General features: G+C 44.6%; 1 protein-coding gene across 1 annotated transcript; it reads left to right on the top strand.

Moving 5' to 3' along the window:
• Positions 1-351, top strand: Prr9 (proline rich 9). Its single transcript, XM_038310761.1, has one exon. It carries the CDS (start codon positions 1-3, stop codon positions 349-351), a length of 351 nt encoding a protein of 116 aa, XP_038166689.1.
• Positions 352-22640: the final 22289 nt, after the last annotated feature.

Genomic DNA, 22640 nt, shown 5'->3' with positions numbered 1-22640 from the left:
ATGTCTTTCAGTGACCAGCAGTGCAAGCAACCATGTGTGCCACCTCCATGTCTTCAAAAGACCCAAGAAAAGTGCCAGGCACAAGCTGAGGAAGTGTGTGCTCCCTCAAGTCAGGACCCCTGCCAAGACAAAGGTCCACTCCAATCTCAGGAGGTCTGTGATCCTCAGTGCCAGGAGATAAGCCAAGGAAACTGCCCACAGCAAGGCCAAGATCCATGCCTACCTCCAAGCCAAGATCAATGCCTGCCTCAATGTGCGGAGTCATGCCAGGAGCTAGCCCAAACCAAATGTGTGGAGGAGTTCCCGCAGAAGGTTCAGGAGCAGGCTCCATCCCAGGGCAAGGGAAAGTAGCTGGTCATATGCCACCTGGAGTCAAGAAGATGGCCAGCAGAAGAAAATCCACGCCCAGTCCCCGCTCTGGTGACCTTCTCCTGTGGGTATCTCCATATAATACCTCTTCTTGTCTCCTGACTTCTTCAGTATTTCAGGACTCGGTCTGTACCTCTGAAGATAGCTCTCTGATTCTTATCAACCTCTGTGAATGAGTCCTCTTTCTGCAGCCAGTGGATGATATCTAGTCCAGGAGTTGTGGGGCTGTCCAGGGAGACCACCAAAGCCTAACACAGCTCTCTTGGGGCAAAAGTTTAACTAACACTGAGTACCCAATGACCAAGGATGCCTTCATCCCTCTTTCAGAGTGCAAGGTTCTCTTTCAAACATCAAAAGAACCTGTAATGGCTTCATGCTGGCTATTAACACTACAGCAGGTATTAAGAAGAGGCCGGTGGTGTTACCAACTCAAAAAATGTGTAACTGTTTCTGCATCCTAACAAAAAAAAAATGGTTAGACATTGTAATGTGGTCTGTGCTTTGAAAAATTGAAAATTGTTTTAAAAGATTGAATTCAAACAGTCAATAAGGAAACATAAGTGGGAATCTTGGGACCCCTGTCAGTCTTTGTGCTTCATGGATGGTCTGCTTTGAACCATTTGGTTTGAGGGGGCTTTGGACGCCATGTATGGTCTTAAGTTTGTGTCTCTGTGAGAGGAGCTGGCTCATCCCCAGCTTCCTTGCCTTTCTCTCCTTGGTGAAAGTAAAATATGTAATAAAGCTATTCTTAAAACTGACGTGATGTGTGTCCTTTCCTCACCTCTGCTGTCTCTGTGGCAACAATTGTCCCCTTTTGGAAGGAGACCTGGGGGGAAAAAAGAAAAACATCTCACAGATGCACAAGAGGGCAGCAGCAGTAGCTGCTGCAGCAGAGAGAGAGAGAGAGAGAGAGAGAGAGAGAGAGAGAGAGAGAGAGAGAGAGAGAGAGAGAGAGAGAGGTGAGAGAGAGAGAGGTCCCCTTTGGAGCATGTAGACCAGCCCACTCAGCTGCTCCAGGCTCATCTACACACATACCTCACATATTAGACAACAAACCAAAAGCTGACATCTTCTCACCCATGCTGAAAACCTCGGGCCCGGTCCCTTTTGCACTGTAGTCTGTTTGCTCTTTGGCCTGTTTCCAGAGGAAAGGACTGGATTGAAGGAAAGAAAGTTGTCTGGAAGAGGTACCCCCAAATAAACACAGCAACAGCCACAGACATCAGAGAAAATAAAGGCACCTCTGAGAGGAAAACAAGCTTGAGGACCATTCAGACCGATTTCAGTAAATGCAACCTAGGTGACCTGGTTTTGTCCTGGTGCTCCTTCACCTAGGAACGGAACAGAGCTGCAAACTTGTGTGAGAGGGCCAAGGAAACGCTGGGCTGGTGTGAAAGAGCCAAAAGCTGTTTCTTCATGAGTGCCCTCACCTGTGGAGAAGATATAGCAAGGCTTGGCCTTGGAACAGACCAGAAGCTCCTTACCCATCCCCCAACTCCTCCCCACTCAGTCTTGAGAGATAGAGATGGGAGACCATGTGGGGTCCACATCCCGGCTGTTTAACTCAACTGAAGACTCCTGGCACATGGATCATACTGGTCTCTCAAATTTAGAGATTTTCTAGAATAAGTCACAAATATGAGAAAATTTGAGAAAAGGTTTCGAGAGGCCATGTGGAATCACATGCTATTATGTGCGGGTAGTCTAGGCCAAGTCCTGAGGCTTGTGTACAAGATCCTCACAGAGATTCAGGGAGCTCAGTCACCCTCTGTTAAGGAGCATTCTTGACCTTGCTTAGGGCCCCACAATTCTAATCCAGGTGACTCTGACTCCTGAACACAGCCCTTAGTGGCCTGACAGACGTGTAGGCGGCACTCCAGAGAGATAGGGGAACTGTCTTTTCATGGATCTATCATCTGCATAAGCAGGACCCAGTCATTCTCCAAATGCCGGCACTCTGTCAGGAGCTGGGGAAATGGTGAACCGAGAGGTCAGTATCCCTGTGCAGAACCAGCAGCTGGCTTTCCTGCCAGCCGCTCTCACCAACAGCTTTTTCCCAAACTCCCCTTGACCTCTCAAGTCCATGAATATCAGAATTGCCGTTCTTTTGCCATCTGACTAGTTGAATAGTTTTTTATCACCCATTTTCCACATTGAGAACAATTCTTTTGATCTCCGGGGTCTAACTAGTTCCCAGATGAATCTTGCCCTGACACTTCTACCAGGCTGACAAGTCTCACACTTTGTCTCTAGCTCAGCTCAAGTACAGCAGAGGTCTTTGTTCACCAACACTAAGGGCACACATTGGAGTCCAAGATCAGATACCCAGACCCTGAGAGGAAGTGCAGGGCTAAGGAGCAGGGACATTCCAACCACATGAGATAGAAGAAGAGGCCAATGATTACAGGGGAGGCCTCAGTGATGAGAAGGGTACCAGGCTGCAGATGGCAGATAGGAGAGGAGACGCCAAGCTGCTGGCAAAACCTTCATCTAGCTGTCATGGGAACGTCCACACAGCCTTTTGCTCACAGAGCTATGACCCAGGCTTCCCAGCCCAAGCTCACAAAGCCCAGAGGCCATGAGGACAGCTAAGACCAACCACATGACAGTCAGGTTGCCCCAGTTGACCGCATATGTAGTGAAGTCTTTCAGAGGGCAGAGACGCAGCAGCAATGAGATCCCCAGTCCTATGATTTCTAGGTGATAGTTAACTGGGTGCATGACAACAGTGGACCTGTGGGGAAAATACAAACTGATAGAAGTTCAAGGGAGGCTGATGTGGACTCAGTTACTATTCAAAAGAGCTATGGAGGGCCCTATAACCACCACCAGTGTGTAAATATGGAGAGCCTATAACCTCGATGACTAGCTTAAGGAATATAATCTAATGGGTTTTTTTTAGCAAGGCAAAGGGATTAAGGGAAGGGCAAGGCCTGTCAGAACCATGTCTGCCTTGCTCAGGCTGGTTAGAACCCCATCACTAAGAACAAAGGAAGCACTCAAAAGAGGTCACTGCCTTGCCTTTTGGGCTCCATGTAGCTATGCTGGTCCCAGGGATCTGGACCACTGTCTCCCGATGCTTTGCAGCTGCCTGTGTGGGAATAACATGTATCTGGACATCCCAGGAGCCCCAGATGTCCCCTGGAGCTTGCTACTCTCTTTACCTGACTCCATAGGTCTAAGATACCCTCATAGCTGACCAACGCTCAGCTCAACCTGTGAGGCAGAGACAAAGGAAATGCTAGACTCTGAGATGCATTATCATTCCTGGTGGAACAATCCACTCATCTTGATTTACCTAGGAATTTCCAAATTTTCACACTGAAATTTCTGCAGCCTGGGAAGCCACCCAGCTTTGGACAAGCTGGGGTATTGTTCTCCCTCATGGTGCACCTGCATACGAAGATGTGTTATTTGGTGCTGCAGAAGCACAGAAGGTTGTCCATATTAGAGCAATTTACAATCCAGGAGACTTTTCTGGAAAGCTGAAGAGTCACTGTCAAGTACCTGTCCCTTCATAAGCCCATTCACTGTGGCTGTGTGGGAACTAGACCAGCAGGCAGATGTCCAGGTTCTTACTATGTAAGTACAAATCGCCAGGTCCTGATCCAGACAGCTGATATACTGGGGGATATGCCCTGTCCCTCCATCCCCATTGCCATTTATCTAGTCTGGACTTTTCCACTAACACCCTTCCTTCTCTCCCACAACACCTGCCTTGTATCAAAACTGGCTGCAGGGTGATGCAGGCAGGCTGCCCCCGCGCCTGCTCAGCTGAAGCTTCCATTTCTTCCCTCTTCGCAGGCCCGCCTCACAGTTTACCTTATTCCAACAGCGCCACCTAATGGCCACAGAGACACTCGGCCTTCTGCAGGACACATGACACCTGGCGTGACTTAAAACTGCCTCACAGTCTGGTCACAGCCAATAGGCCAACCAGTGGCGCGGGAATGGAGAGTAAACGTTGGTGCCAAGGAGACAGAAGCTGCAATGATTCCTGCAGGACACGTGGCCCTGCAGGACCTGTTCCGGATGCTGTGTTTGATGGCTCGCACTGAGCAACTTTTACTCCTTCGAATAAATTGGAGCAGAATGGGGAGGTCTCTGGACACATTGTTTTGTAAACCAGGATTACAAATCAGTGAAACAAATGGCCTGGGTTATCATGGTTTTTTGAGGGGTAGGGGTAGGGACTAAATTCTTTTCAATGTTTCATTTGTCATCTCCTTCTGCACTTGAATTGCTTGTTAGTTGCCTATAGTTCCGTTTCTCTCTGAATGACGCAAAACAATTTCGGCTGACCAATCACTAAAGGGATAGCCACATCCAAAAACATAGTACAAGTTTCTTAACCCCATAGCAGACCGTGGCAAAGCGGGAACTATCATTCATGCTGTTTGCTCTCACCTCGCAGCACGGAAGACAGTACCCTGGGAGAGGGGCGCGCCAGATGGTTAGTGAAATAGCCTGACTCCTCCCGAGTCTCAGGAGCCCATGTTAACACAACCTAGCAATAAAAATATTTCAGTATGACCAATAAGCATAGGAAAATACTGCTTAGCCCACTGTCCATCAGAGAAATAGAAATTTTAAAACCACCATGGCACATAGCACACTGACTAAAATGCCTAAATTTAAAAGGCAGAATGCCAATGTTGATGAAGCTCAAAGAGCACAAACCAGAGCAACCATTTCGGAAAATTCTTTCTCAGTAATTACTGAAGCCAAATATATGCACAGCTGATAACTGCAGAGTTCCCTCTTAGCCATGGGTCCTGGGTGTGGGCACTTAAAGTTTATACAGGATACTCATTCCAGTGTTACTCCTGACAGCTAAAGATTAGAAACAGCCCAAATTCCTGCCAATGAATAAATAAAAACACAATGCAGGTGAGTCTACTGCACAAAGCAATGTGGGTGAATCCCACAAACATAATTGAAGGGTGGAGTGTTGAACATCTCATTTTAGGAAGTGTTAGTTGAACAATTAAAAAAATTGCTAGCTATGGAAGGCGCAGTCTTCTATATTAGCCCAGAAGATCTACCCTGATACATTACCCATGGGGAGGATCTTTAAAACTATTTTAAGCACACCGTAGACTCAGGAATCAGATTGCCTGGATTAAAAACTCATCATTCTCAATACTTGTGATATTTTGAGTAAGTCTTTAATTTTTTGAGACCTGTGGTTTTGTCAATAAAGTGATGATAAGAATCTGACCTGCCTCTTTTGCTTGTTAATATAGATCAATATCCATAAAATGATTAGAGAATATACATTTGCCTTCACTGTCATTTTTGAGCACCTTCTATGATGGAGGAGAGTTATCTGTCTATGTTTCTTTCATTGGTTAATTAATAAAGAAAACTGCCTTGGCCCTTTAAGAGAACAGAAAATTAGGTAGGTGGAGTAGACAGAACAGAATTGTGGGAACAAGGAAGTAGAGTTGGGGAGACGCTTCAGGCAGTCGCCATAGGAGTCTCCATGCTGCTCCTCTCCGAGATGGACGCAGGTTAAGATCTCTCCTGGTAAGGCACACCTCATGGTGCTACCCAGATTACTAGATATGGGTTAAAGGAAGATGTGAGAATTAACCAATAAGAGGCTGAAACTATGGGCCAGGCAATATTTAAATGAACACAGTTTCCGTGTAATTATTTCGGGTGTAAAGCTAGCCAGCGGCGGGTGGCGGGACGCAGCCCCGCCGCTTCACACTACACTTCTACATACCAAGTTCTCTCCTGGGTACTAGGCATGCAGGGATGGATGTGCAGTGGTGAACATGCAATGGTGGGCTGCAGTGGTGGACATGCAATAATGAGCATGTGATGGTGGGTGTGCAGTGATGAATGTGCAGTGGTGAGCATGCAATGGTGGGCTGCAGTGGTGGACATGCAATAATGAGCATGTGATGGTGGGTGTGCAGTGATGAATGTGCAGTGGTGAGCATGCAATGGTGGGCTGCAGTGGTGGACGTGCAGTGCCGGGCATACAGTGCTGGGTATGCAGTGGTGAGCATGCAGTGATGGGTATCTATTCATGGTTTGCAGTGGTGGACATGCAGTGGTGGATGTGTAGTGGTGAGCATGCAATGGCGGGTTGCAGTGGTGGGCATGCAGTGCCGGGCATACAGTGCTGGGCATGCAGTGGTGAGTGTGAAGTGGTGAGCTACAGTGGCGGGAGTGTAGTAGTTGTGCACTGGAGGGCATGCAATGGTGGTATGCAGTGGTGGGCATGTAGTGGTGGGCTGTGGCACCTACACCACCTGGAACCATGGTTGGGCAAGGGTCTGGGGATTAAAGGACACACAGGGACATGGGTCACTGTTGAAGCAAGAATGCCAATTTTATTATGTTTCAAGGCAGCTTATATAGTGCTCTCCTTAACTAATGGCCGTGCCCTAGCTCTCAGGATTATCTACTGCAAGCCCACCAGAAACCACTTCCTTGTTAGCAGGAACTCATGAGGGTTTCATGCTCAGAGCAGCTGCAAGCATAGAAAAGTAATTTATCTCCAGCAGAGGTGATAGGAAAAGGTCATAGGAAATTCAAGGGTCTGAGGGTCTGCAACTCCCAACAGTGAGCTTGCAGTGGTGGGTGTGCAGTGGTGGTAAGTGTGTAATGGTGGGCGTGCAGTAGTAGCAGGCAGATGCACTGCCTCACAGTGGCTACCATTTGTTGAACTAGGACAGATGGAGGAATGGGTTTGATTGAGACCAGGAGCTCAGTTTTTAGTGGACTTGAGCTGAGATGTTTATAATACCCAAGCAAATACAAAAGGCGTTCAGTCAGGAACTCAGGGGGAAAGACTGGGGAATCTACGCTGAGGAGCCATGATCAAACAGTAGTGCCTACATTTTAAGGTGAAGAGGTCACCTTCTGCAGAATATAGATTGAGAAAGCTGAAGACCAAGCCCCTAGAAACCCCCAACACAGTGGGGCTGAGAAGTAGAAGAGGCCTTTGTGAGATGATGGAGAAGAGCAGTCAGTGACCTCAGAGATAACTCAGGAAGGAAAGAGTGTGCAACGATTCTCATGCTCCCGAGGATCGAGAAACAAACCGACTCTGAAGAGGAAAGGGCAGCCTGAGTAGGACAGTGTCCCAAATCAGCCACCCAGTGATGGGCACCCTGAGGGGGACAGTGTCCCAAACCAGCCACCCAGTGATGAGCACCCTGAGGTGGGGACAGTGTCCCAAACCAGCCACCCAGTGATGAGCACCCTGAGGTGGGGACAGTGTCCCAAATCAGCCACCCAGTGATGGGCACCCTGAGGGGGACAGTGTCCCAAATCAGCCACCCAGTGATGGGCACCCTGAGGGGGACAGTGTCCCAAACCAGCCACCCAGTGATGAGCACCCTGAGGTGCGGACAGTGTCCCAAACCAGCCACCCAGTGATGAGCACCCTGAGGTGGGGACAGTGTCCCAAATCAGCCACCCAGTGATGGGCATCCTGTGTGGGACAGTGTCCCAAATCAGCCACCCAGTGATGGGCATCCTCAGGTGGGGACAGTGTCCCAAATCAGCCACCCAGTGATGGGCATCCTCAGGTGCAGACAGTGTCCCAAATCAGCCACCCAGTGATGGGCATCCTCAGGTGCGGACAGTGTCCCAAATCAACCACCCAGTGATGGGCATCCTCAGGTGGGGACAATGTCCCAAATAAGCCACCCAGTGATGCCCCCAGTCACGTGCTATCCACCCACTCTGTACGTCTAAGACACAGCATAGGCCACCGTCCACCACTCATCAGGTCCCTGTAGACAGTAGCAGGTGAACAACTAAGTCACTGATAGCCTGAGGGCCTAAAGGTGTTAATAACTTGATTAAGATAGTCTTGTTGGTTTCTCTGCTTCCTGCTGTCATTTAAAAGGTGAGCTCTCAGTATGCTGCTGCCATCACTGATAGCCTGTTACCATACTCCCCCACTACTGTAGTGATGGACATTTATCCCTCTGGAGCTAGAAGCACAAATAAACCTTTTCTTCTATTAAAAAACATTATCCAGCCAGTAAATGTCATTGCCAGCCCTGGATTCCAGACTCTCAGACTCCAAGGCCCATATTCTTGACCTAAAAACACAGTCTTAAGCCAGGAAAAAGACCTCTGGTGGCACACTCTCACTCAGGCTCAATGTGGCCTTTTAAAGACTATTCTATCTCCAAAACTGAATCTAATGCCAAACAGTCCATTCAAGCACCTGTATCAGAAGTGGTAGGTCCTCCAGAGCACCTAACCAGAGTATAATGCACCGTTAGGTGACTCCTTCTGCCATGGGAATGTATATTTTCAGTTAGATTTGAGATCTTGTCTCAGTTGGACGAAACATAACTCTGACAACGTGTGCTGTACATACCAGGTCAGATGAGAGCTTAGTATTTGAAGCTGTGGTCTGGGATGATGTTAGAATATGGTGGGGGTCAAGGTAACAGAGATAACAGGTACATTTTGTGGTCATGATGATTGTGATGGTGGTGATGATGGTAGTGATGGGGATAAGGGTAGTGATGGTGATGATGGTGGTGATGGTGATGGTGATGGTGATGATGGGATGATGGTGGTGGTGGTGATGGTGATGGTGATGATGGTGATGATGGTGGTGGTGATGGTGATGATGGTGATGGTGATGATGTCATGTGATGGTGATGATGGTGATGGTGATGGTGGTGATGGTGGTGATGATGGTGATGATGGTGATGATGGTGATGGTGATGGTGGTGATGGTGATGATGGTGATGGTGGTGGTGATGGTGATGGTGATGATGGTGATGATGGTGATGGTGATGGTGATGATGGTGATGGTGATGGTGATGATGGTGATGGTGGTGGTGATGGTGATGGTGATGGTGATGATGGTGGTGGTGATGATGGTGATGGTGATGATGGTGATGGTGGTGGTGATGGTGATGGTGGTGGTGATGGTGATGGTGATGATGGTGATGGTGATGGTGATGGTGGTGATGGTGGTGGTGATGGTGGTGATGATGGTGATGATGATGATGGTGATGATGGTGGTGGTGATGATGAAAGAACATTGGAGGTGTGGTATCTGGATGAGAATGTGTCCCATTGCCCTATGTATTTGAACACTAGGTCCTCTGTTGGTGGTGGTGCTATTTGGGGAGGTTTAACTGTAGTCTTGTTGGAAGGAGTTTATCACTGCTCCTATTCTTTCTATTCTATCTCTGCCACCGCTACCGCTGGTCCCTCAAAAACTGGCAAGATTAGTCAGATTTGCGAGGTGGCTGTTTCCAAGTTCAGGCCTCGCTCCCCACCTCTGCTGGTGGCGAGGCAGCTCGGCAACATGGTGGCTCACAGTGCTGAGTAATTTTCCTCTCTACTTCATGTATGAAAGAGTGTATAAATGCTGTGACCACACAGATACAGTTCTGTTTTAAATGTATGTTCTACATGGCCTCTATGTCTCTCTTGTTATTTATATCTTTAAAATTCCCATGGCTCTGAAAACGTGGTTTCTCCATACAACATGTGACTGTCACCATTTTGACTGAGGACAGGTCTGATGACCTCACCACCATCTTAACTAAGAGAAGGTCAGGTGACCAAGTCCCACCATATTTAAATTCAACTGGGTGTATGTATATTTACTGTTAAATGTTAAATAATTATCTGTTTATTATATCTCATTCCAGACTATAAAAGCATGTTTTAAATTGATATGTACTCTTAAATCTCTTACAAAATACAGTATATTTAATCCAACCCTGCCTTAAAATATATTAAGCTGTTTTTTTAACTATTGTCAGTTCAACTGCTAAGCTTCTATTGCAAACAGTTTTTTCTCCTTTGTTTTTTACAAGTACAAATCTCACCTGTTAAGTTGAGAGCCAATACAGTCAAGCTTGGACCCAACTCTCCAGGTAGATCCTATACTGTAGTTATAACTTATGTATACCCAATAAATAACCTTCAACTGCTCAGAGATCTGGGGAAAATGGCATTTAAATGTTTAATTATTAAAAGACTTTTCATGGGCGAGAGAGATGGCTCAGCAGTTAAGAGCACTGGCTGCTCTTCCAAAGGTCCTGAGTTCAATTCCCAGCATCCACATGGTGGCTCACAACCATCTACAATGGGATCTGATACCCTCTTCTGGCAGGCAGGTGTACATGCAGAGCCCTCATATGTAAATTTTTTTGGCTTTTTTTTTGTTGTTGTTGTTGTTGTTTTTCGAGACAGGGTTTCCCTGTAGTTTCTAGAGCCTGTCCTGGAACTAGCTCTTGTAGACCAGGCTGGCCTCAAACTCAGAGATCCACCTGCCTCTGCCTCCCGAGTGCTGGGATTAAAGGCGTACGCCACCACTGCCTGGCTCCTCATATGTAAATTTAAATAAAGTTTAAAAAAAAGACTTTTAATAACAGAGACAGGTTGGCTCCTAGCAGCGCTCTACTTCATTCAAAAAAGACAGAAGACAGATGGGCACAGAACAACAACCATCCTCAATTTGCTTCATCAACTGCCAAGTCTTGGCCACTGGGCAAAAATGCCTTTCATCTAAACTGAAGATCTCCAGACGTGGACAGAATCACTGGAATCAACAGCCTAACTGCTCAGGTCGAGGTAGGCTTGTCTTCCTACATATTTTCTAACACACAAGATCTTCTAAAGTTTGGCAGACCCTGTGCTAAACAACAAAAGGCCAATACAACCCTCAGCAACCATGGAGGACCCTGAGAAGGGGCTCTAGTTAGACAACCGAGTAAGTTCTCTGTCATTTTTTAATCAATAATTGCTCAAGTGAAATTTTGTCCTTCTCAAAGATCTCTGATGCAGTTTGACAGCTGAGAGATTTTTGTCAGTTTAAAATGACAGCCTTACCAAACAAATTTTAGTAAAATACAAATACAAGTTATTAAGGTGTGTACCTGTAAGTTATAAAGATGTAGGGACAAATACAAGTTATCAAATCTCTCGTGTGTGCTGCCTTTCATAGTCTTAAAAATACTTTGCATTGTACAAAAATATCTGTCACGGTCATTCTGGTATAAATATGCTGCTGTTTAAAACTTATTTTTTCACAAACTCAAAAAATTCTTATGAGTTCCAGGGAGCCGAATTAAAGGATCCACCTTAAACAGATCAGATACACCACTCTCAACTCATTGGTCCTAAAATTCTTTTCTTCCTAAACTTAGCTTTGTCTTCTGTTCTGCCAACACCTTGCCAGGTTCAAGAGACACCAGACTGTTCCATACCACAAAATCTGGATAGGAGTAAAGCGACCAGCTACCCCAGAATGTGACCAGCACACAGCTTTCTCAGGTCTCCCCCAATGAAGATAACACCCACAAATAAGCAGGATGCAGTCTTCAGAACCCACTGTCCCAACTTCCTGCCTTTTTATTATAAGAAAGAGATGGGATGTTATGATCTGCTGGCCTGACCTATCACCTGGGTACCCTGTCCCTTTAAGAGACAAGCCCCACCCACTCCAACCCCCACCCACCCACACAGACAAGAAGATATCCCATCTCCTCCAGCCTGCCTCTTGTTCTTTCCATCCCTCTTCTGAAGAGGTGGCCGCTGCCTGTCTCTCTTTTCTCTCTTCTCCCCCTCCCTCTCTCCCTTCTCCCCTTCCCCTTCGCTTTCCCTTCCATAACCTACTAAATAAATTCTATACCCAAACTCTCTCTCTACATGGCATATCTGTCTGTCTCTCACCCGCTGTGGTCTTCCACGCGCCCACCCGCCCAGGCTTCGGGTGACCTGCCACTACCTCGTCAAGACATTGGGTGACTTACCATGGCCCCTTGTGGGACCAGCCACCCCTTGTGGGACCGACTTTCCCCAGACACACACCTTATTTTTAAAAAGAATAACAGTAGCCGGGCGGTGGTGGCGCACGCCTTTAATCCCAGCACTCGGGAGGCAGAGGCAGGCGGATCTCTGTGAGTTCGAGACCAGCCTGGTCTACAAGAGCTAGTTCCAGGACAGGCTCCAAAGACACAGAGAAACCCTGTCTCGAAAAACCAAAAAAAAAAAAAAAAAGAATAACAGTAAGAATGAAAGTAAGAATGAATATTGTCAGACATGAATCTGCTGGCAGAACTTCATTGATCACATTACCTTGGTTAATAATAGCAGATCAATATACTATCAATAGCTTAATTAACATATTCTTTTCATTTAACAATAATCTTTACATGGTATGAATAAGGATAAAATGGCAGAAATCTCCAAGGTTCTAGCTTGGGCTAATAGGTGAATTTCTGGGGCACTTTCAGACAGGTGAGTACTAAGAACTCAAAGATATTTGGGTCAGAAATAAATGTGTATATATACTTGAGAGCTGCTGTCACACACAAAAAAATATTAAAAACAAGAGATAGGTCTAATGTCAGCAAATTCAAGGAAAAGAGGTCCCTAATAAGCCCAGGATACTACAGGAGCTCAGAGCTGAATAACAGAGTAGGAACTATACAAGAAACACAAAGTGAAGAGAGTTAAGAGGAGGGAGAGAGAAGATAGGAGTCCAGGAAGTAAGACTCAATAGACTCAAGCAGTTCTAACAGGACAGTAAATGCGGCATGAGCAGAAAAATTTGAGTGCTAGCTCAGGAGATAGATTGGAATGGAGTGGGCCAAGGATCTACACAGAAAGGCCTAGGGAATTTCTGGATGCACCAGGACTGGCTTGCTATCAGAGACAGCCTGGACCAGACCCATCCGAAGACATAGGAGGCAGTGATGAAGGATGTCTTGCTACAGAAGCCTGGGTGTGGGAAAGCTGGTGGGAGAAGCATGGTTGAGCACATACTTCCCAAAGCCAGCACTGAAGCCCAGACTTCCATTTATAAGGCTTCCATGGGTGGACCCAGACTACTCATATGAACACCATGCCCCAGTTACCAAAGTAGCCACACCTGAACCTTTAATACCACAGAAGCTGAATCAGGTACAAATGCTTGAATCAAATCCAAATGGCAAATGCTCTTTAGGTCAGGTAGGATTCCATATGTGGCAACTCCTCACAGTCGGTTGAACCCAGATCCACCTCTTTATTCTTGTTCTTCTGGGAGAGAAAGCAATTCTTCCATACTACCCTGCAGAATCTCACACACATGATGCTTGCCCACAACAGTCCTGTATACCATGTGCCACAGGCATGTACATGCGCACACAGAACCCAGGCAATGATCTGGATATGGAGACCAAGCCTTCCTCACCCTCCACCAACCAGGCCAAGAGCATGGACTGACCGTGCTGGTCACAGATTTTTGTCTGTGTTGAATCTGATGACAGCAATTACCATCAGGGTAATCTCCAAAGCTGGAAAACGGGACATAGCTAACCTCAGGGAGGTTCCAAGATGTAGAGGAAGGTGTGCCTACCTTCTACAGGACAGACAAACACAAAACTGACCCTAAGGTCCCCCTTGAGGAGCAAGGAAAAGCTCCAGCCACAGTAAATCTTCCAAACATTAATGCCTACAGAAGATTTGACAGTATCTATACCACATATATTCAACCTCACTCATTTAAGCCTTACTTTTTTTTAAATATTGCATAAAACACCATTCTTTTTTAAAACTGGCTCACTAATCTATACTTAAGATCTCGGTCCTCAAATGACAAGTTTGTTTTTCTAGGTATACATTGACTACTCAGCCAGAAGTAAAATTAGTCAAAGCATTGACTCTGGACCTAGTGCATATATAATTGTCGCTTAACTTATCTATTGACAAAACTATCAGCCGAATTTATCTTGACCCAGTTTCTAATGAAGAAATCTGGGGCTCAGTGGTAGAGAAGAGAGGGGGAAAAACCTAAGGGTGTGGCAGGATCTAGAATGTGGGCCTGTCACCTGTTCACAGCACCCTGGAAAATACCTAATAAAGTTACTGCAGTGCCCACCCCTCTTCGCAGCTCTCCAGACCCCAGCCGCTGGAGGGGAGGGATGGCGGTGGGGATAGGGGGTGGGGGGAAGTTATGATGGGGGTGGCTCAGGGGACCTGACTCGCAGGAAGGGCTGAAAGAAGTGGGGAGTTTCACAACATGTTCTTAACGGGTTGTAAGAAAGGGTCAGGTAGGCAGCAACAAGAACCAGCTGGTAATTATCAACACTTCTGCTAGACACTCCAGCTGACAGATGCCCTCAGTGTGCACAGCCCCGGATATTGCCCAAGACAAGAGTAGGCGAATATCACTAACTCTTCTGTCCACGGCTTCAAATCATGTTGAAGTCTCTACTTCAAGGTCCTATGAAATCAAACCATTAGTCTCTTCCGATGTCATCTGTGTGCCAGCTCCAAGGTAAGTATAAAAGCAGGTGTTAAAAGCCATCAAGTCCTTGCCTGTAAAGTATGGGGTTGTAGCACATATTCTTAAGTCCCGTTCTGTTTCTGACACCTAGTGACTCTGAAAAAAAAATATCAGGAACTCCAGGGCGTGAAACTGCCATCTCCATCTACATCAACAACAGTGGAAAGGACCCCAAGCATCCAAAGGCAGACGAGCCAATCTCTAGCTCACACTACAGACTGGCGTTGAGTCCTTCAACATAAGAATGCTGGCAGCTAAATACAATGGTGATGACTCATCCAACTAGTGTGACACATCCAATCACCTACACATTCACTCAATAAGCATGTAATGGAATCCTTTGCGTGGGATCCAGCCAGGTCCTAGAAGTTCAGATAATAGCAACACAATTCTGCTGTCCTTGTGGGCATTAAAGCTCACTAGGAGAGGAAGACGTAGAAACAGGAAAAAATTACAATATGCTAAAAGAAATAAATGTTGGGAGACCGTTTACTGCTAAAAAGGCAGGAAGCATCAGCTTAGCTTTTGGTTCATGGTAACATAAATTTTGGGCTTTGGGGTTGTTATAAATGAAATTTTTGTTTTTAAAATAAATTGAAATGCTAAACTTACAAATATTTTCCAATTTATAAAATTTTAGCATCAAAAATTCAGGAAAATCACTCCAAGCCCAAAAGTACAAATTGGATTCTTGGGTTGGTAGAACTAGACCGAATGTTTGAAACATAGCAATGTTTTCACATGAAATAAATCTCTGACTGGTTGACAGACATGAAAGACAAATGAATCCTAAATCACAGAGGATTCAGGTAGGGTTCCAAGAAACTAGATCAGACCCTCCATTGACCATTCAGGAAAAAAAATTATCTTTGAAAAATCTACCCAGAAATTTGATTAACTCAGCTCCATGATGCACTGTTCTACAAGGAAGCTGGCAATGAGGATGACTCCCTGGAGACCATTGCGTCTCATTCAGAGCAAAGGGGCCCTGAGACAAATCAGTCAGCCCACAGACACAGGGGCCTCGCATAAGAGTTTGTTCGTTGCTTTGCTTGCTTGCTTTTTGTTTTGTTTTGTTTTCAGTAACTAAGCATCGTTTTAAGGCGTAATTATCTACTTACACAGTAGGGTGAAAGACTCAGCCAAAGGCTTATATAGTTCATTACTTCCTAGAGAAAACCCAGCCTTTTCTGTGGGTGGCCCCAGAGCCGAGCTCCAGACACAGGCAGACAGCCTTCCATCTTAATTAGAGCACTGGTTTGACTTCTTCATTTTCATGTTTGATTATCAACCCAGCTACCAGCTAAGCCATTCATCATAGTGAGTGCAAATCCAGTCAACAGTGTTCCAGGGACATCTTAGAGGATAGCTTCTGATCCACAGAGGCTAAAAGCTTCAGCCAAAACAATAGTAATTTCCACACTAGTACTTTTGTGCACCTGTGGTGTGCCTGCTCATCCAAGCCACACAGCAGCTGCCTCATCTTCTCTCTTGAAACCAGAACATCACATACAATTATTTAGGATGTAATATCAGTGTCAAGATTGAGACGTTTAAGTCTAAACTGCACCAAGCAAACGTAGCCACTTAAGTACCTTTAAAGTTATTCCCTCCAAAAAATGGTGGGAGTTTTTCTTTTCCAACACCACACACCACACTCACACACCACACTCACACAGTCACACACCATACTCACATACCACACTTACACACCACATACCACACGCACACACCACATATGACACACCTCACTCACACACCACACACCACACACTACACACACCACACACCACACACACTCACATACCACACTCACACTCACACACACCACACTCACATGCTCACACACTACACGCCACATGCCACACTGCACACTTCAAACAACTCTTTTGGAGGGTTTTCAATTAATCAGCGGCCCTCTTTGGAGACACTTAGGGACTCCTTTCCCTCAAATGAAAGTTAACCTTGTCAAATTACATAATGCATAGATTCTTGACAGATTCTTAACTTTCAAATCAAAATGCAAATATCATATAGAAAATTTTAGTTTATTTACTCCACAGTAAAAGCTGTCTGTTCTGAAAAACGTGATGAAACTAGGCTGTTAATTTCCAGTCGGTGGACATTAATTTTGTCATTAAAAAACAAAACACGCAAATGGACCCCACAAATAACATGGTGCACTACTTTATTATTTCCTGATTCACAACCATACAGACTACTTCCAGTTTCTACCTCTTCCACATCCTCCACCTATGAGCGTGGATGGAATTAATTAACGCAAGTTTGATATAGGATTATTGGCCCTTTGCATACATTTAAAATTTAGGTTAAATCCATGACTAATGTGGAAAAAGAATTATAATGATAGGGAGCCTCCATGTTCTAGTCGAGCTCTGTTATTTGTTCCTCCTCTGCAGGTAACACACACTTAATTGCTGCGAGCTGCCTCACCTAGAGGCCAGGTCACTGCAGCCAATGACGGGTGAAGACGGGGAGCCAGGTTTTGAACCCAGTTCTATTGGCTCTGAGTTTTTCCTCCTGGGAAAGATAATCAGAGGAAGCCACCACCTACCACTCCGCTCTTTTAAGTTCTATCTGCAGGATAAATTCAAACACAGTAAGACCAGTACACGACCACTCCCTACTGCAAGGGCTCTGAGCTGGATAAAGGGTGAGGACGCTGTAAGACTAAGGGAGAAAACACTCCGATCTGTCTGCTCAGAAGGAGCCCTGAACCCACCACGTGCTGACCTAAAATTTCATGCAGGGCATACAATAAACTATTTCTGTATGAACCACTACACTCTTTTTTTTTTTTTTTTTTTTTTTTTTGGTTTTTCGAGACAGGGTTTCTCTGCAGCTTTAGAGCCTGTCCTGGAACTAGCTCTTGTAGACCAGGCTGGTCTCGAACTCACAGAGATCCGCCTGCCTCTGCCTCCCGAGTGCTGGGATTAAAGGTGTGCGCTACCACCGCCCGGCTTACCACTACACTCTTGATGGACACTGAATCCCCCTCTCTAACGTCTTGCTAACAGAGTTTTCCTACAAGAGAGAGTGCCTCCCGCGAGGAAGCTAAGATCCTAGAGTGGATTCTGATTTTCTTTTTGTCCTAACCATATTAGAAGCAATACCTGATTTAATCATGAAGAGTACATGAAATAAATCCAAATTGAAGAACACTCTAAAATCCTGAGTAGTAATTCATAAAACAGTCAAGGTTGTCACAAATAACCAAAGTCTTAAGAGCTGCAGTGGTCGAGGAGGTCCAAGAAAGGCATGAGCTGATAGGCTACCCCGAATGGGATGATGAGACCCAGAAAGAGCATCAGGAAGAAGCTAGTGCAGATCAAAAAAATATAGACATTAGTTCACGGAAATGTGTATTTTTAAATAAATCTTTTTAATTGTTTGTGTATCCCTCATTTTATCTGTATGTGTATGTAGTTGCATAATCTGATGTGCTGCACATGCATGCTGGATCCTACAGAGCACAAGAAGGCATCAGATTCCTTGGAACCAAAGTTACAGACCATCATGTGGGTGCCGAACTCAGGTCCTCTGGAAGAACAGCCGGTTCTCTTATCTCCTGAACTATCTCTCCAGCCCACAATAATGCATATTGAGTTTGATTCCATGGTGTGACAAAGGCACCTTGACAATATAAGACGGTAGCAATGGGAAAAGCTGGGCTTGGGGCACACAGAACTCCTTCAACTCTACCTTTGCAACTTGACACACATTCTAAACTATTCTAAAATTCAAAATTATTTAAAATTTCCTAATTAAGTAATAAAGAACTTCTGTGTCTCTGGACAGGAAAATAAAAAAAGTGATTGAGATATGAAATTTGTATACTTCGGTTGAAATTAAATAACAGGGGGCTGGAGAGATGGCTCAGAGGTTAAAAGCATTGCCTGCTCTTCCAAAGGTCCTGAGTTCAATTCCCAGCAACCACATAGTGAATCACAACTATCTGTAATGAGGTCTGGTGCCCTCTTCTGTCCTTCAGGCATACACGCAGAAAGAATATTGTATACGTAATAAATAAATAAACGCAAAAAAAGAAATTAAATAACAATATTGAGTTTATTTATAGATATAACAAGATGACAACAGAAATAACAGACTATAACAGCAAGAAAATATTTCTATGTTAATGAGGCTTTCTTATGCAATATTCAATAGTCAATACACAAATATTAAGGAATTTTATAAAGTCACAAAAACTAAAAATATGAGCCCAGGAAAGGACAAAGATCAATGAAACAGCCAAAGGGGGAGAGGGGACAAGAATGGCTAATTTAGTATAAGTAATAAGTAAATAATTGAGCCAAATGTGGAGAAACTCACTAAAATTTCAGAATAATTTTATTTTAATCCCAAAGGAAAAAGCTAACTACCTTGGGATTGCAGAGACGTCTCCATAGTTAAGAATGCTTTCTGTTCCTGCAGAGGACCCAGTTTGGGTTCCCAGTACCACAAATGGTGGCCCACACCATCTGTAATTTCAGTGCCATGGGATCCAGTGCCCTCTTCTGGGCTCCACAGGCACCAGGCACACAAAAGGTGCATGTAGGTACATACAGACAAAACATACATTTAAAATAAATACATAGTTTAAAAAACTAACAACCTTAAAAATGAACATTGCTGAAAGATGGGTAACTTGAACTTAAGAAGAGTCTCTAAGTGAGAAAAGATAAGCAAGAATAAGGGAAAACACAATTTATGTGTCTAAAAATGCAAACATAATCTCATAGCACAGTAATGCAGGAGGAGAGCAGGGAATGGCGTCGACAGCCACGCGTGCGTGTTGTGTCAGTACCTGAACTCAAATCCCTAGAGCCACATAAAAAGCCAGGCATGGCCGTGTACACATCTACAATCCCAGCACTGGGTTAAGGGACCACAGACAGGAGGCTCACCAGGACTTCCGGGTCACCAGCCCAGCTGCTCTTGCAGAAAACCCAGATTGGTTCCCAACACCCACATCAGGCAGTCCACACCCTCCTGGATCTCCAGTTCTTTCCTGTCCTTCATGGCCACAGCACTAATGCAGTACACATACAGACAAGTAAAAACAGACACACAAGATAGTTGTTAGTTAGTTAGTTACACATGTGCATGCACATATACCACACATACACACCACACACACACATACACCATACACACAGACATACACACATGCACATACACCACACACATGCATACACCATACACACAGACATACACACATGCACATACACCACACACATGCATACACCATACACACACAAGCACATACACCACACACATGTACATATACCCCACACATGTACTACACACACAGACACACACATATACCACTCATACACATGTATACCATACAAAGAGACACATACATTTGTACATATACCACACACGCAGACACACATGCACATACACCACACACACACATTAAAAAAAACAGTCTGGGAGAAAAATGTATGTACATCCCACAGGACCTACAAGAAAATATTATCCTTAGAGTATCAAAAAAGAAACAAAAGGCCGGGCGGTGGTGGCGCACGCCTTTAATCCCAGCACTCGGGAGGCAGAGGCAGGCGGATCTCTGTGAGTTCGAGGCCAGCCTGGTCTACAAGAGCTAGTTCCAGGACAGGCTCTAAAAAAAAGCTGCAGAGAAACCCTGTCTCGAAAAACCAAAAAAAAAAAAAAAAAAAAAAAAAAAGAAACAAAAAAAAGATGAACAATCTCTCAGAAGCAAGAAAATGTCATGAATGAAAATTCATAAATGTACAAAATAAATACCACTAAAAATGCAAAATTGTGCACCATTAGTAATCAGAGGAAATATACATATTAAAGCAACAATCTGGCTTTATCCAGTTGACAAACAACACAATAAAAGGTGTTGGCAGAGGCATGTGGAAATAATTCTCTCATACAATGCTTGTGGGAGTCTAAACTGGGACATTCTTTTAGGAGGACACATTTGCAAGGATAGCAGAGATAGCAATAATAACGATGATGATAGCCCTGGGATTTAGCTTGCTATGGGTCAGAGCATGGCCCAAGTATTCACCAGGGATTAACTCCTTGTGTTCCAAACAACTCGGTAAAGGAAGAGCTGTTGCCATGCTGCTGTCACCAGGGAGGAGTTCCTCCTCCTGAGCCACCCAAGGCCAGCCAGCCAGCAGGTGGCAGAGCTGGAATCCAGTTCTAAGTGGAGAATGCTGCTCTACTGCCCTTGCTGGAGCACAAACAGGACATAAGTATACTGACCTTGGGAACTGCTTCTAGGAATTTGCCGTAAGAACTGAGGGCCAAAAGACGGCTTAGCGAGTAAAGGTGACTGCGGCCAAGCATAAGAACCTTAGTTCAAAACCCAGACCCACTCGGCAAGAAGGGAGCTGCTCCCCCAAAACTATTTTCTGACCTCAACATGTGTGCTTACATACATGCATGCTCAGAGAAATAAATAAGCTAAGTGAAATAAAAATAAAGATAAAAGTAAAGAAAACAATTGGCCGTGTTTATTACAACCGTTCTGCAAAAATAGGAGGAAAGTGATCATATAAACTACTAGTAGAGATTGATTAAGCAGACATTATTTGTAGAATGCATTTAGCCATCGAAACAAACTAGGGAAAATATAATATACTATTGTTTAATGAGAAAAATGAATATAAAATAATAAATATGAAATTACACATTCTAAAGTGATGCCATGTAATCTAGGCCTAAAATAACATCTCTTTTGTGATTGGTGTTGCTTATATTTTACAGAAGTTCTAAATAAGACAGAGAAACCCTGTCTCAGAAAGAAGAATTACTTGTGAAATCAAAAGTTAGATACTTTATTCATTATTAAAAGAAATGAAAATAAGTCAGGAAAGTGTTTTATACTTTGATGGTGAGAGTTTCTACAGTAACTTTTTTTTAAGACAGGGTTTTTCTGTGTAGCCCTGGCTGTCCTGGAACTGACTCTGCACACCAGGCTGGCCTCAGATTCACAGAGATCCGCCTGCCTTTGCCTCCTGAGTGCTGAGCTCAAAGGCATGCATCACCACCGCCCAGCAACTGGTTAAAATCTTTAGTTGAGAAACTAAAAATTAAGCATATTCACAGTCTAAATAATGAAGTTTGATGTGTATACCCATCTTGGAATGGCTAACTCAAGATAATACATGCAAGACTCTTCATTTGATTCCTATTACTGATCTTATTTTCAATTCTGTTTGTTTTTCTGTTTCTATCTGATAAAACCTGAACATGGGTATTCTTTTACAGGAGCTTATGAATGGCATATTAGTAAAGAAAATATAGCAAAACACTTGACTCAGGCAGCAGAGAGAACAAATGACGCACATCACTAATGAATTAAGGGTTGAACAGTGAAATCCCTCTCATTTTCTCCATGTATTCAGTTTTTCAGACCTTTGAGCATAAGTATAAACAAATGACTCAGAGATGAAGGAGATCTCTGCTCCATTCCAGGACAGGGGTTTCCAGGGACTCTGCTCTACTGAGCAGCCTTGATGCCTGACTCAAACAGTGCAGAGGGACTTGGGATACATGGGTGGCATTGAGTGCCAGAGGACGGGAGGCCCTTCACAGTATGTGCAGACTGAGTGTTAATACCATGTGCTGCCTCACATCTGGAACCTTGAGAGCTGAGGCTGCCAGTTAAACCATTAGGGCAAAGCAGTTCCGAGAGACAGGGCTCAGATTTCTGGTCCACATGAGGCAGTGTTGCTCAATATTTACAATGCACTGAGCCTTATCTCTAAGGGTGTCCATCTCTAGACGCAGGCAGTGTTTTGTGGTCTACCGAGCACACTCATGCCCTTCATCCCACTTGAGACTGTGAGTAGATCAGAGGACTGTTGTCTCTAACTCTTGTCAAGATGCTACTTGCTTTCTCATCATTTAAAACAGTACATGACCTGAGTGTCAATGGATAGATACAATCAGCAATGGCCATACCAGATTTTTACCTGTCAAA

The sequence above is a fragment of the Arvicola amphibius genome, chromosome 14 (genome assembly GCF_903992535.2).
Source record: "Arvicola amphibius chromosome 14, mArvAmp1.2, whole genome shotgun sequence".
In the NCBI taxonomy this organism is placed as follows: Eukaryota; Metazoa; Chordata; class Mammalia; order Rodentia; family Cricetidae; genus Arvicola; species Arvicola amphibius.
The sequence above is the reverse complement of the archived record's forward strand: the minus strand, read 5'-3'. Positions and strand labels throughout refer to the sequence as shown.

Excerpts from the sequence above, each read along its gene's own strand:
- Prr9 (XM_038310761.1), top strand. The coding sequence starts at position 1 with ATGTCTTTCAGTGACCAGCAGTGCAAGCAACCATGTGTGCCACCTCCA.